General features: G+C 39.1%; 1 protein-coding gene across 7 annotated transcripts in view; it reads left to right on the forward strand.

Annotated features, from left to right (window-relative positions):
* FGF13 (fibroblast growth factor 13) overlaps positions 1–15,104 on the forward strand; it is a 2,301,951-nt gene that overhangs the window by 1,735,439 nt on the left and 551,408 nt on the right. For 5 of the 7 annotated variants that reach the window (XM_044057538.1, XM_044057543.1, XM_044057542.1 and 2 more), the window contains one exon: positions 12,671–12,781. In XM_044057538.1, coding sequence (XP_043913473.1) covers positions 12,671–12,781 — 111 coding nt within the window. Of the gene's footprint in view, positions 1–9,709; positions 9,854–9,896; positions 11,174–12,670; positions 12,782–15,104 lie in introns of those variants that run through there. The other 2 variants (XM_044057545.1, XM_044057540.1) reach the window with 2 other exon arrangements.

Consider the following 15,104-nt stretch of genomic DNA (forward strand, 5'->3'; position numbering starts at 1 on the left):
GCCTAGTCTGGGTTACCTGGGGTAGCTCCTTTGAGTGAAAGCTGGACGTAAAACCAACCAACCTGCCAAACATGAACTGAGAATTGCTATGCTTAATGTAGGTTCACTGATGGGATGCAACTTGGAATTGGATGACATGATGATATGGAGGAGGCTGGACATCATATATGTCCAAGAGATGAAATAGAAGGACAGTACAGCAAAACCAATTGGCTTGGCATCCAGACTCTTCTACTCAGGAGAGGGACAGGCTAGAAATGGTGTATGAATTGCAGTGAGAGAGAGGCTTCAGAAGACAGTGAGGGATTTCATCAGAATTACTGACAGACTCATAGCAATCAGACTCCAGTGTAATGATAAGGTAGTATTCATAATCTCGGCCTACGCCCCACAGCAGGGTTGTGATAGTGAAGAAAAGAGTGCATTCAGACAGCAGTTGCAGGAGCTACTAGATAAAGCAGGCCAACAAGAATCGGTGTTGATAATGGGTGACTTGAATCCACATATTGGGTAGACAGAACAGGATATGAGGACTACCTGGGTCCACATAGGTGGGGCAACAGGAATAAAGAAGGAAAAGCCATTCTAGACTTATGTCTTGCAAATGGCTTGATAGTAGCCAATACATGGTTCAGAAAGAGAGACAGTCACAAGATCACATACCAAGAGTAGCCAATATGCAACTCAGGTAGACTTCCTCCTAGTAAGGAAATGGCACTGGGGTAAAATCCATGATTGCAAAGTCATCCCCAATGAAACAGTCGGCACACAGCATAAACCGCAAGTTGCCACTATCACATGCAAGCAGTGGTCAGAGAAGGCTCTAAGGTCAACAGAGTCCAGGCTGAAGACCTGGAAGTTGACTGGAGAGAAAGTACAACAATTCAAGGAATTATTCAGGGCTCTAGCACCATAAGAAAAGGAGGAAATAGGTGGAGTTGAAGAAGAATGGCAGTGCCTAAAAACAGCATGTGTCAGGACTCCAGAAAAGATATGTGGCCAAGCCAGGTATGGATATAAGGTGCATAAGGAAAGCTGGTGGTGGAATGCACAAGTCCAGGATGTCTTCAAAAGAAAGGAGGAGTGTCAGAAGAAGTGGGAGATAGAAGAAAACTGACCAGGCTAGGAAGGACTACTAGTTGGCTAACAAAAAAGCTAAGAAAGAAGTTGCAATAGCAAAGAATAGGGCATCAGAGGCACTCTAACAACTCCTGGAAAGTAACTCAGTAAGGGACACAAATAAACTATATCAGGTTGCAAGGCAAAGACAGAAAGATAAAGAAAATAGTCAGACACCATTCATAAGGGATGCCAGTGACAACCTGCTCACTAGTCCACAGGACATCAAAGGCAGATGGAAGGAGTATTTCCAGCTGCTTCTGAATGAAGAAAACCCCACAGAAGCTGTACTGCCCCCAGAAACAGCCTATGATGAGAGAAGAGGAGGAGCCCACCCTAGAAGAAGTAAGAACAGCACTAGGGAAAATGAAGTCAGGGAAAGCAGCAGGCTCAGATGAGGTCATAGCAGATATGCTAAAGATGCAGGGCAGAAATGGCTCCTGGGGGTACTCATAGCAGTGTGGAGAGAAAGGTGTATTCCATATGACTGGAGAATAAGCATACTTGTGCCAGTATACAAGAACAAAGGGGATACCCCCAACTATAGGCAGTACAGAGGCATCAAACCCCTATCACATTGCATGAAAGTTCTAGAGAGGGTGATTGATAAGCAGATATGCAGAGTAGTAGAAAGCAAGATGGGAGATGAGCAGTTTGGATTCAGATCAGAATGCAGCACAATTGACCCAGTATTTGCAGTGAGACAGATGTTTGAGAAGAAGCTAGAGATGAGGAGAGAGTCCAACTGGGCATTCATAGACTTGGAGAAAGCATATGACAAGGTCCCAAGAAAGCTGATCTGGGCAGTACTGTGGTGGTTTGAAGTCCCAGAAACATTGGTAGAATTAATGCAGGCTATGTACAAGGACCCAAGGACTGTGTCCGGCCTCACAGAGGGGTTCTCAGTGGGAGTGGGTGTACACCGGGGTTCAGCTCTGAGCCCACTGCTGTTCATACTGGTGATGGACTACATTAGCAAACAGGTCAGAGGGGGCAGATCAACAAAGTTGCTCTATGCAGACAATGTGGCATTACAGGCAGACTCTTAGCTAGAACTTCAGCAAAGTACAGAGCAATGGAATGCAAAACTGTGAAGGCACATGGAATGAAACTAAGCACAGATAAAACAGTGGTAATGGAGCAAATTGGGGAAATCCGAAGAAGCTGAGAATAGAGATGGAAGAGAAGACAGCGGAACAGGTAAACAGCTTCAAGTATCAGGGAGGGGTGGTTGAGGAGAAGGGAAGTCTCAATGAAGAGGTCAAAGCTAGAACCAGAGGGGCTGCAGCCAACTGGTATAGAGTGTCTGGTGTAGTCTATGACAGAAGAATGCCAAAGGAGCTGAAAAGTAAGGTGTACAAGACAGTAGTGTGACCAGTACTACTGTATGGTACAGAAATCTGGGCAGTAAAGGCAGAACACTTGAAGCTAGAGGTGATGGAAATGAAGTGCCTGAGAAGGTTGGTAGAATGCACACTGTGGAACAAATGAAGAAATGAGGACATAAGAGTAGAAGCCAAGATAGCTCCAATTGCAGAAAAGATCAGAGAACAGATTATGGTGGTTTGGACATGTGCAGAAAAGTAGAAGACAATCTGGTGAGGAAGATTTGGGACACACAGGAAGAAGGTAAGAGGAAGTGAGGACATCCAGAAAAGAAGTGGATGGGTTTTGTGAAAGAAGATCTGCAACGGTCAGCCATGAGTGCTGAAAAAGACGGGAGTGTGACACTGAATCGAGAGAGATGGTGACAGTTAACACGATACCCCAACCCCCTGTAGAAAAAATGCGTAAAAGGGGGATGATGATTATGATGATGATGATGATGTTGATGACAAAGAGTATGCATCTAACTGGAATAGTCTTAATATGTCAAGAATTTTGTCTCTCTCAAGATTGCAATAAAGTCATTGTACAAGTGAATGTATACAACTCTAGTTTTAATCAGACTAGCTTCAAACATTTCTGGTGTGGAGGAAGGAAAAGTTGAAGGGCACAAACAACAGACAGTGTGGAAATGGTGTGATGGGCAAGTGAAGCTGAACAGACTGCAAAAACATATGAGGAGTGATTTATTTATTTATTTTATTTAAGTTTGATGACCGGGGAAGTCCACTGGGCCAAGAAGAGCCCATTTTCAGTGGAGGCCCAGGGAGAAAAGCTCCACAATAATTGCAAGTTACATTTCACATGTTACAAAAGGACATGGTTCATACAGCTAATTAAACATTTACAGATAGCTCCATGATATTGGCAGTTGGCTTGTCACAATGTTACAAAAATGAAAATATATAATTCAATAAAGAAATTTCAACATTTACATAAAGTGAATATTTTTGTTATAAACTCAATTCTAGGTTACCATTTCAAAATATATAGCTACTAGCCATTAGTAGGTTGGAAAATATTATGCATGGTGAGGGTAATATTATATTTGAGATTGGAGAACATAGTACAATAGATAGAGAGAAAATTAGTTTTTAGTAGGGAAGGAATTGTTTTGGGTGGGATGAAGTAATAGAGGTAGTTGGATGAGTCAGTGCAGGGTAGAATGAGGAAGGAGGGGTTTAAGTTGGAGTGTGGCAAGGGCATTCCCATTTGGAAGAAAGATGAGAGTGCAGCTGAGCTGTGAAATTTGTATGGTTAGGTAGGTTGCGTAGGTGTGTGGGGAGAGAGTTCCACTGTTTATCTAAGGAGTGGGACAGCAGTAGATGGCCAGGAGGTCATGCAGGTTTGTGGTCCAGAAGGAGACTTTGTTTTTTGGATCTGAGTGAGCAGTTGGGAATGTAAGGTTTTAAAGAAGAAGTGAGAGCTGAGCAGTTGGCAGGTTTAAAGATGAGCTTGTGGGCAGTGGTGAGTTGTAGGTAACTGAGGTAGCTGGGTAGTTCAATCCAGTTAAGGGTGAGGAGGGAGTGGCAGTGGTAGGATGAGTTTTTTGAGTTTGCTGCAAATTTGGAGATCTTGTGGTAGCAGGATTCAAGTTTGACTGAAGGCCAAGATGGAGATTGGTGAAAAGAGGGGCATCACACATAAGGGAGGGAGTGGGAAGGTGGATGCAAGAGTTTGATGGGAGGAGGGTCTTAGGAAGCAGTTGTGCCTGTAGAGGTGACCTAACTTTTGGTAGATTTTATTGATTGTGGAGTGGATGTGGGTGTCAAGTTTTAGTTCTTCATCAATAATGATGCCAGGAGTTTCAAGAAAGAAATATCTAACTAGATGGAGATTCTGTTGCATCTGTAAGAAAGTAAGCAATATTCAGAACACAATCAAAACTGTAATGTGAATATAAAAGTACAATAGAAAGAAAGTATGATAGAAGGTCAATGTCTCCCATGTTTGAAAGAGAACCAAGATGTTATGACAAACATTGGTAAACTGGTGCTGCAGAAGACTAAATAATGGACAGGGATGTGTTAGTATTAGCCACTATTACAAGGCATTAGCATCAGAATGTCTGTTGTTCAATTCCAATTTTGAAAAATAATGACAAAATGTAGACTTTCACTTTTAACTTCAATAAAACAGTCCCTGGCTCCTCAGTGTGCCATTTTCTGGATAGCATAACAAAAAGCAATTTAAAATTAGCATTTTAATACTTATTCAGTTCAACAATTACTTATGTGATCACATAAGGTAGGGAATTTATTAAATGCTTATGGTAATGACTTGAATTGTGTTATAACTAGTCTTTTTTCCTAAAAAGTTTGCTAATAGGTAAATCACCAGGTATCCCCTTCAAAATGACATCCAAAAATCACTTTCTTATTGTTTACGCTTACAGCAAGCTATAAATCATATTTTTTTATTTCAGTTATCCAAAACTTGTTGAAGACTTTCATTTTGCCTTCACAAATAATTATCAAACCATCAATATAATGGACAACCCCCCCCTGTATATAAATAAAATGGGTCTCCACCATTTTGGGGAATAGAGAGGCAAACACCTGTGCGAATTGTGCTGTTATTGCAGTATCTCAATATCTGTTAACAGAAGTCTTAATTGCACAAAAAATATGCATGCATAAAACGAAAATGCAAAAGGGAAAGATTAATTTTGCTCTATGACATCACCTGATTCAAGTTTTGCAACTGCCTGCAACCCAAATTTGTGTGGAATGGAGGGTAGAGAGACATAAAATACCCATTGCTGATCAGTAGAATTCCTTTTACCACTTTACTATCCTTAACCTCTAATAAATGTACAGGTTTGTTAACATTAGATACTTTTATCCAAAAGTTTCAATAAAAAAGTCCAAATTTTGCTACAGTATATGTAAAACAGCCTCTAGAGTATCACTATGGTCTTGTAAGGACTTATGTTTATTTGACTTTCACAGAGCATGGCAAGGCTGAGTTTGCAAACTACTTCATGCCTCTACTGAAGTTAACTTATCATTGCAAAGCACAAGTCATATAACTCTTTGAAATGCTAATGTATATATATATAAAAAATTCCCTTATGTATGATCAAACATACTTAATGTCAAACAAAACTCACAGACAAAAGTAAGATCGACAATACCGAAGATGGAATTACCTAAATACTGAACCTGTGAAAGATCGGAAAAGGAAAACAAATTCCTTTGCTGATCTTCACACTAATTACGTTCTAATTTGCCATGACAGTGTGTGGACCTTCACAATCCAGAAGGAGCTCAGAGTACAGCCACTGCTGAGGTGCTCTGATCACTTTGTGAGGATGTTTTACCAGAGTGTTGTGGGAAGGTTTTTTTTTTGTTTTGTTTTAAGGTACAGTGCAGGGTTAGGTTTCACCCCCCAATACGTGCTAACCTTAACCCTGCCCCATCCCTAACCACACACTGTACCCTAAACAGTAACCCTTCCTATAACACTATTACTACACAAGACACACTCAGACACACAAACATGCACCAAAACACAATACAAATATGAATCTAACCCCTTACCCAACCCTAACACACACACACACACACACACACACACACAAAACACCTATAGCCTTATGTAACCCTTACCTTAACCTTAACACCCACACACACACACACACACACACACACACACACACACACACACACACCCTAACCCCTTCCCAATCCTAATTCACCTGGTTCAAAGAAACAGCACTAAGATATCAGGCATTTGACTATCCAGACATTTGACAATTTCAACCACTCCTAGCATTTGTTTGATAAAACACAGGGAAATCATATATATAAATGTATTCACTTTTGAATGCACTTCAGTAACTGACAGTTGTCCTCAGTCACATTTCTACTGCATGTACAGGCCTTCCTTTCGTCTGTTAATGGCCTTGCTTCATTTGTTTCATGCTAACTCCTTCATGCCCCTTTTTTATCTCTGGTACTTTCCTGAGCATCAGGATTCCACCTGTATAATTCTGTTGGACAGGCTCTTGCATGGTTATTAGGCTTCTGTCTGTACAGTTCCAGTGGAAAGGCCCCAGCCTACATTCCTCTGTAATTCCTCCACAGTGAGAGATGACCATCTCTCATGTTTACAGCTTCCATTCTATTTTATATGAAAGTTGTTTTGATTCCACTGTAGTCCATCTCATTAAATGGCAGATCTTCTAACTTGGAATACCAAGCTCAGCACCAGTGACAGCATGAAGGGATCATAGTCCACAAACTTTCCAAATGGCTTTAATTAACATAATCCCAAAAAAGCAATAGGAATAAAAAATTCCATTAAAAACAAATACTTTTGTCCCGTGTACCTACAGGACTTCCTCAGAAAATAATTGTAAAAACAACTATTCAGTTTAAGTAGTCTGCCAAAAATGGGTCATATGATAAATTAAATACCCATTACTAAAACCTTTTTAAAGTGGCCTTTCCTAAAACTAGCTACAAAACAATGTTTAGTAAATTCTGCACATAAATCATTTAAGCTAAAAATGAATCAAAATACTCAAATAGCAAATATAAATATATAAAAGTCACAAACACCATCCAATAATAGATAAAACATTGTATGCATCTACCTGTCATGGGCTTTAAGTGTTAAAAGTCAGAATAGAGCAATGTTCATTAAGACCTGGATGTTTAAATGCATTAAAATGCAATTGGCAGTATAGTTCCCTAACATACTTCAGTGGTGGTGCTGCGGTAGCGTTATCGCCTCACAGTAAGACATTGTCCTGTTCAATTCTCAGCTAGAGCGTCTTCTGTGTGGAGACATGCGTGAATGGGCGTACCTTCGTTGAAGGTTGTGTGTCAGGGCCGGCAACTCGGCATATAAAAATCTACTGGCAGTCATTAGCAGACTGGAGTTCCGCTGTGGCGACCCCTAACCAGGAAAAGCCAAAAGACACAACAACAACAACAAAAAAAAAAGTATAGTTCCCTAGCTTCACAGTGATTGCAAACCTATGACACGTGTGTCAAAGGTGACACACCGCGATGTTTTGGGTGACACACCAGCATTCACCAATACCCGAGTTACCAAAGAAACTGAATGAACAAATATACAAGAAATATGTGACCCTGCACTTATCTATTAAAACTCAGCAACAAAAAAAGTCATTAATTGATGTTAATCAAATCAAATGCAATGTTTCATATTTTTTCAGTTCATTTCAAAATTACTATTAAAAGTAGGATCATTTTTGGTGCACTGTTTTAAGTCCAATTGTCAATGCGCATATCATTTTCTCTATTAGAAGTCATTGCTTTTTCTTTTACTTTTATAATACATACTTATTACACATGATTGGACTGTATTTCTTAACTAAATTAATGTGTCTTGGGGGGGGGGGGGGGGTGACATGCCAGCAGAGTCAAAATAGGCATTTTTCTGAATTTTTGACATGCAGAGCCCAAAAGGTTCACCATCAGTGTTCTAGAAGCAGGAACCAAGCTCCACCTTTGTTAGGTAAAGTCTGTTCCAAGACAGTAAATGTAAAATCATGACCGGGGTTAACCATAGTATGCTTTGCAAGTGCATTAGTGTTCTTATTCCATCTTGTATCGTAAACATGCGCGTAAATCCATTGTTTTAAAGTCCACTCAGTTTTCCCCATATAGTAAGCATTACATGCATGACATAAAACTAAATATATCACAACTTTTGACAAACAGATAAAATTGTTCATCTTAAACTGCCAATCATTAATAACATAATTTTGGCCAACTTTAATAAATTTACAATAGTGACAAAAGCCACATTTATTCATACCTTTAAAAGTGACACCAGTGACAAAGTGAGGCTTCTCAAAGATTTTTTTTTTTAAGTAGGTTCCCTTCACACTGTAATAAGTGTTTTGCCTGACCTCATGTTGACCTCAACATCATCATTAAAAATAGCCCAGTTCTTTTCCATAACCCATTTCACTACCATTTTGTATATTAAAAGTAGTAATAAGAGAGCTATTATAAATATTATTTTGCTTATTTGCAAGCTGAATTATATTGTTGTTAGAGAAGTCATCTAATAGAATACGGTTAAAGTGACCACATTCCCTTTTAGATATTATGTCTTCTTTAAAAGCTTTTTAACCATTATTCTAGGGTTGACTCTTTGATGGAATATACTTTCACAAACTAATACTCATTCAAGGAATCAATTTCCCTAGTCACCATTTGTGCAACCCTTACAAACTCTCCTTTAACAATAGCTCTCTTCTGCTGTGTAAGATTTGCATTAGTGTCCTGAAGTAAATTATTTGAGTATGTGGGTTTCCTATAAATCTTGGCTATATAGGCACGGGTAGTAAAATCCTTCTAAAGAGACAGTAGAGGACTTCATCCAATATATGTTATTTATTTATTTATTTAACATTTGTTGACCGGGAATGTCCGACTAGGTTCCACAGAGCCTGCTTTCAGCGGAGGTCCGGGGAGAAATGCTCCAGATGCATGTCTTTGGAACATATTCATGGTAGTACATCATTTTTTGGTGTTTACTTCCCAGTGTGAAGAAAAAGTATTTCATATTTTGACAAACCTTCTGCTTTTACAGCATCAGACCCCAGAATGTGTCTGGCAGCTCTGTGATACACACTGAAAGGTCTTGTTATTGTTTGCTTAGTGAAGCATAAACAATTTCAACATTAGAACGGTTTGCACAGGGTAACTTTTCTAATGTGCAGGTGAGCGTCCAGTTCTCGGCAAAGCCATTGTGTTTTGGAAAAATCGTTTGTTGTCTGTTAGGCTGTCCAACTGCTGAGCTAGATGTAGCTTTATAAACAGTTCATAAGCGGAGTATAAATAATTCAGGATGTTGTTTGTTTATGTTCCTGCTCTACAACTGCCTTGTGCAAATAAATCCGCAATATAATAATTAAAGTAGGAGCGGGGATAACAACAGCAATAATAATGCTCCGCATTTAACACGAGTCCTGTAGAATATCACTTGTGACCCAGAAGCTCCAGTCTGAAAATTGGGAATAAATGCTTAAAAGGTAGACCACAAGAAGTATGTCCTTAAATGCATTTTTTGATTAAATACCTGCCGCTTAACTCAGCTCATTGGAGTTGATTTTAGTCTTTAGCATATGTTTTCTGAATGCATTGCCTTTTTAAATGATTTTCTAGCGCACACTAAGGTTAGTGTGGAGATTAATGTGCGGTTTGTAAGAGACTGCGCATCTATGAACTAGCGGCACGAGAGGAGCTCGACGTCTGTCGGGGTGCGCTTAGCCGGTTTTAGGCGGGGTCCACTCTCCTGACGCCAGACCTGAAAAAGGAGGAGTGCCACGGAGTGGATCACGGAACCATGAGCATATGTACAGGTGACTTGCAATTCAGTGCTAGATATATATTTTTTTCTTATCTCATCAGAGCTTCTCTCCCAGCGTATCATTTTTTCTGACCATTGATTCACGTCGGCTTAGCTGAGCTCCCAGTCACGTTTGTTTGGGTGTCTGAGTCTCGGTAGCTCTGTCGCTGCTCAGGTGCCTTGCAGCACTTGCAGCCCCCTCCCTCTTCACTGCACATCACTCTGCTTTCCCCTTTCCCCTCTCTGCCACGCATCGAATTGCAGACTCCCTGTTGCCTGTCCTACTATCACTGCACTGTGCATCGCGTAGCTTCGTGACCTGTTTCCAGACTGGCTGCACTATAGCATTCCGAAACAGAGGGACTCCGAGGTGATCTTTTCCCGATCCCCCACCCCTCAAAAATGAACTGCAAATACAGTCCCTTTCCCCTCGTTCTCCGTTAAGCCTGCAGCGGCTTGCCAGCGATTTTGCATATTCTGCAGATACTCTATAAACATTTCATTGTTCTGAGAAAGGCAAGGGGGATAAATCGGATACGCATCGGCATTATGCCCTTTCCATGAGCTTTTTTTCCAAAGAGACCAGGCAATGCGGGCATCAGCAGCTGTAGCGTTACATTGTATCCATCCAGCTTCCTTTGAACAGTTAGAGAACGCCAGACAGATATATTGTAGCTGAATTCGAGTTTAACAGGTGGTGTTGGCTTTGAATCAGAAATTGCTTGAAGGATCCTAAGGAGAAGAAATTAAATTGAATTAGAATGGAGCCCAGTCGGGGGATTCCCACCCCATGGAGCGAAATCTTGTTGGACTGCTGGTTATGCTGATGCTTTACCTCGCTGTGTGATGTTTGTTGTCTAAGGACGTATTTGTATAACTTGTAAATATCCCATGGTTTTTACTGCACCTGTTTGCTCCAGGGATAGTGTGTGCTCCGTTCCCCTTCATGCATGCATGCAGCTGAACAACTAAGATTCGTATATGGGTACCTTAATGTCGATTTTGGATGTGCTTCGCCTGTCCCCCCCATCTGCTTCAGTATGGGTGAATGCAGATTTATGAGGGTGTCGATCTAAATAATTGCCCACAGAAGTGCCGACTTCTGTGATAAACAATATTTCATTGTAAAACTATTTTTTCCTTGCAATGGCTGCTGCCATTGCGAGTTCTCTGATACGACAGAAACGACAAGCCAGGGAACGTGAAAAATCAAATGCCTGCAAATGTGTCAGCAGCCCCAGTAAAAGCAAAAGCAGTTGTGAGAAGAATAAACTCAATGTATTTTCCAGAGTTAAGCTGTTTGGTACCAAGAAAAGGCGCAGGAGGAGGCCAGGTCTGATTTTATGCGCAGTTTTGTAACTACTGTGCCTATTTGCATTTTGTGCGTGTAATTTATCTTTATACATAGATATATAGGTATCTCTGTGCATCCCCCTTTGTTTTTGTTGTTGCTCACTTGCCATGTGTGTTTGGGGATTCCCACGTACACCGCATGTATGTGCATATGCGTGGGTTGCACTGTGCGTGAAGGGCAAACTAGAAACACTAGACGCATCCACTATAGATGGATCTGCACTCAGAAAACGACAAAAGTGTCTACCACACAAATGCTAAAGGTGTCTTCTTTACACGTTTGTGTGCGCAGTCATTTTCCATTTTCACACCTGATTCGCATTTAAGCCAAATATAGTAGTAGCTTTTGCATGGAGACTATCTTTCTCAATCACACTGTTACTGCATTCCACACTGGCGCTGGACTTTCAGTGACATGTAATTTATGAGAGTGCGTTATAGAAAACTGCATGGATTGCACACTTCATCTGCAACATGTTATCGCCCCTCAGCTTTGTTTTCCAGTGGTCTGTTTTTATGACTATTAGCATGTCATTCAGAAGATAGTTGATGTCAACATTGTATATGTCTGGTGTGAAGTGAATATTGCACACCATTTCGTTATATGATCAGCTCCATTTTGTGGAGTTGTCTTCCACAATTGCTTTTACTGCTTGTGTATCAGTTATGAATGAAAACAGGGAGTATCCTAACCCATATGTGTGCATTGACACTGACGAGTGTCTTACATGAAAAACGAATTGAGTGATTTTCTGTTTTTATTTGTCTGTTACCTACTTAATGACACCAAAAAATGAAGCTGTATCAATTGGGTTAAACACAATTTTAGTATGTGTTCTCTTTCCTCACTTATAGCAATAGACTGCCTGATACCAATGCTTAAGGAAGGGGGAAGAGTTCACATCAGACCTAAATAATTTTAAACCGATAACTACTCCACTATTACATGTAAAATCACAGACAGAGCCATAAAATGTACAGGAACTATATTTTCAACATACATCTTTTCTGCAGAAATTGTGAGAACAGCTATTGTTTGGATGTTTCATAATCAGGACCATTCTCATTCAATGTAAGCCCCCACCACCCCAGCCACGCAAGGTGTTCCTTAATTGCATTCAGTATATTTTCATCTTGCAATAAGGTGATGGCACTAAATGTGCAAAAACTAATGTGGTACTAATTTACATAGGCACTGATTAGTAGACTTGGTATGGTGTAATGATTAATGCAAACGACAAAAGAAAGCCTCTTGTGCTTTTGTTTACATATATGCGACAGTTAATAACAGTAGATTTGATGCAGTGCTTTTCACCAGTTCTTTCTAACAGGAATAATATAATGAAATCATATGTTATGTCAAGTATAATATAATGCTTTACATGTATAAGTATTTTAGAAACAAACAACATTAGAGTTCAATTGCATGAATTAATAACAGGGCTGTTGTGTAACTTTGTGTTATTTTATTTTACAGAGCCACAACTCAAAGGTATAGTAACAAAACTATACAGCAGGCAAGGCTATCATCTGCAGTTACAAGCAGATGGAACAATTGATGGAACAAAGGAGGATGACAGTAGTTACAGTAAGTGACAAAAGAAACCTGCCATTTAATAACATTTACTTTTGGTAAACAAAAATTGGAATAATAGTTGATTTCATATTACGAGAATAAATGTTGTGTTGTGGGGCAGTAATTAGCATCACATTTTGTATAAATCGTGTATTCTGTGATGTGTCATGGTTTCAGCAATTATAATGAATATAGTGGGATAGCATTTTGTTTTCAACACTATCCATTTTTTTTCCTTCTTGCTTACATATCTGTGCTGCTTGGCCACAAAATGATGCACATTATTCAGGCAAAAAAGCTGAACAGTCACAAAGTCTGAATTCATAACTTAACTACAAATATAGTCAGTGCATAATATTTTCTTGGAAAACACTCTGCAGAAAGACAGACCACAGAGAAACACGTTGTAAAGGGCCATTACATTCTTCAAATTATTTTAGCTACAGAATGCAAGACTTTTCATTTAAGACATCTATTTTTAAATTACAGTGATAGAGAACCTTCGTACCAGACCTTGGCACATTTGATATCTGTTGTCTTATAAGATGCTGACATTAACTGCTAATGTCTTATATAATGCCACTTAAAATATTCTCTTAGAAAACTGATGATTCACAATGATTAAAGTATGAAGAAGTCCCATCCCCACCACCACCACACACACCTTTTCCATTTCAAGGTGATTGAGTTCTGCAGGAAGAAGACCATAGCATCCTACCAAAAGGTATTCACCAGTTTGTACAAATGCAGAATCTCACCAGGCTTATACAGAGCACTTACATCTTTCCCCCTACATAGACCAGATATCTTTGCACATTTAGAATGCTTCCAATTCTGTTTTTAAGTGTTTCGTGTGTGTGTGCTTGTGTATAAACAGACACACATGGAAAACAGTAGCAACTGTTGCAAAGTGGAACTCAGCATATTGAAAAATCAAAATGCTCTCTTTGTGATGAGAGCTGAATGTTTGCACTTACCTTTTTGATTTTAGCAACTTTTCTACACTGATATAATTTGCATTCTGCTTGAATACAAACATTCAGCTGCAGTCACTGACAAATTCAATATTTATATTCATTACTTTAATCATTAAAATCTGGATGTATCTGTTTTACCTCTGACTCATTGCTTAAATAAACTGCAGTGTACCCAAGAATACAAAAAAATACTGTAGTAAATCATATTTTAAAATCTATTTACTATAACCAAATGGGTCACTGTTAATCAAGATCTTAAGAATGTCTATTGCCGGTAGTAGAAAGATACTGATGCTTAAATCTGAAGTGATCTAAATCATCTGACTTTGATCACAATTACACTGTTTAGCACAACAGCAGTAAAATAAATGATGCCTTATAATTAACAAATGTAACTGCATTTGATGTCTGTGTTAATTACAATAAACATGAAGTGGTATGCTAAGCACAACTGTTAGTACACTGTACAGAGACAGAAAACAGCAGTAAACAAAATGCAAGTCATAGGCTGGACATGTATTATGTGCCAGTTACTACTTTACTTAGATACTCAGATTAACCTGTAACACATTTATTTAATTATATTTTGTTGACTTTGTTAGCATATTTTTTGTGAGGAGATCCAGAAATAAGTATAGTAAAATATAATAGATAATTACATTATAAGATATATACAACATAATATTAGTAATAATAATGCTATACTTGTTTGACAGTAGTTATGTTTCATATGAGAGTTCAGAGGTCGGATAACATAAATTTTGTATCTCCTTATATACTGCTCACTCAAAGATAAGATTATTATTTATTTTTCAGGTTATAATGTACTGCTAATAGAACTTAGCAACCCCATTCCCAAGCATGTTCCAGTAGCGATATTATGCCCAAACTACTTTTGTGATTCACAACAGTGTAGTGATTTTTCATGCTATTTGTTATAAAAAGTTTGAAATGGTGTACAAGTGCATAGCACATCACAATAGTTTACAAAAAATGGGATTTTTTACTGCTGCTAGCTGTTTTCAGTGACACATACACAGTCCACTGACTACTGAAATAAACTAGTGCTGCAGTATATGAAACATGTTAATTCCGTTTATCGAACTGCCTGATTTATAGCAGCTCAGACAAACACTGAATTTCATATACTGCATTTTTTTTGCAGAGGCAATACCTTTTTACTCTCCATGTGCAGAAGCCTATCCCCCACGGCCTCTATTAAGTCATAATGACTCCAAGCTGCAACGTCTTGAAGGTGGAATTACAAGCTTTACCCTTTTTGAGCCTCAGAATTTCTTATAATTAAGATACAGTAGGTTTTAGGGTGAAGCTCTCTACCTGCATGGGAGTACAGCAGG

Source organism: Protopterus annectens, chromosome 15.part0, assembly GCF_019279795.1.
Source record: "Protopterus annectens isolate FY-2018-M chromosome 15.part0, PAN1.0, whole genome shotgun sequence".
Taxonomy (NCBI): Eukaryota; Metazoa; Chordata; order Ceratodontiformes; family Protopteridae; genus Protopterus; species Protopterus annectens.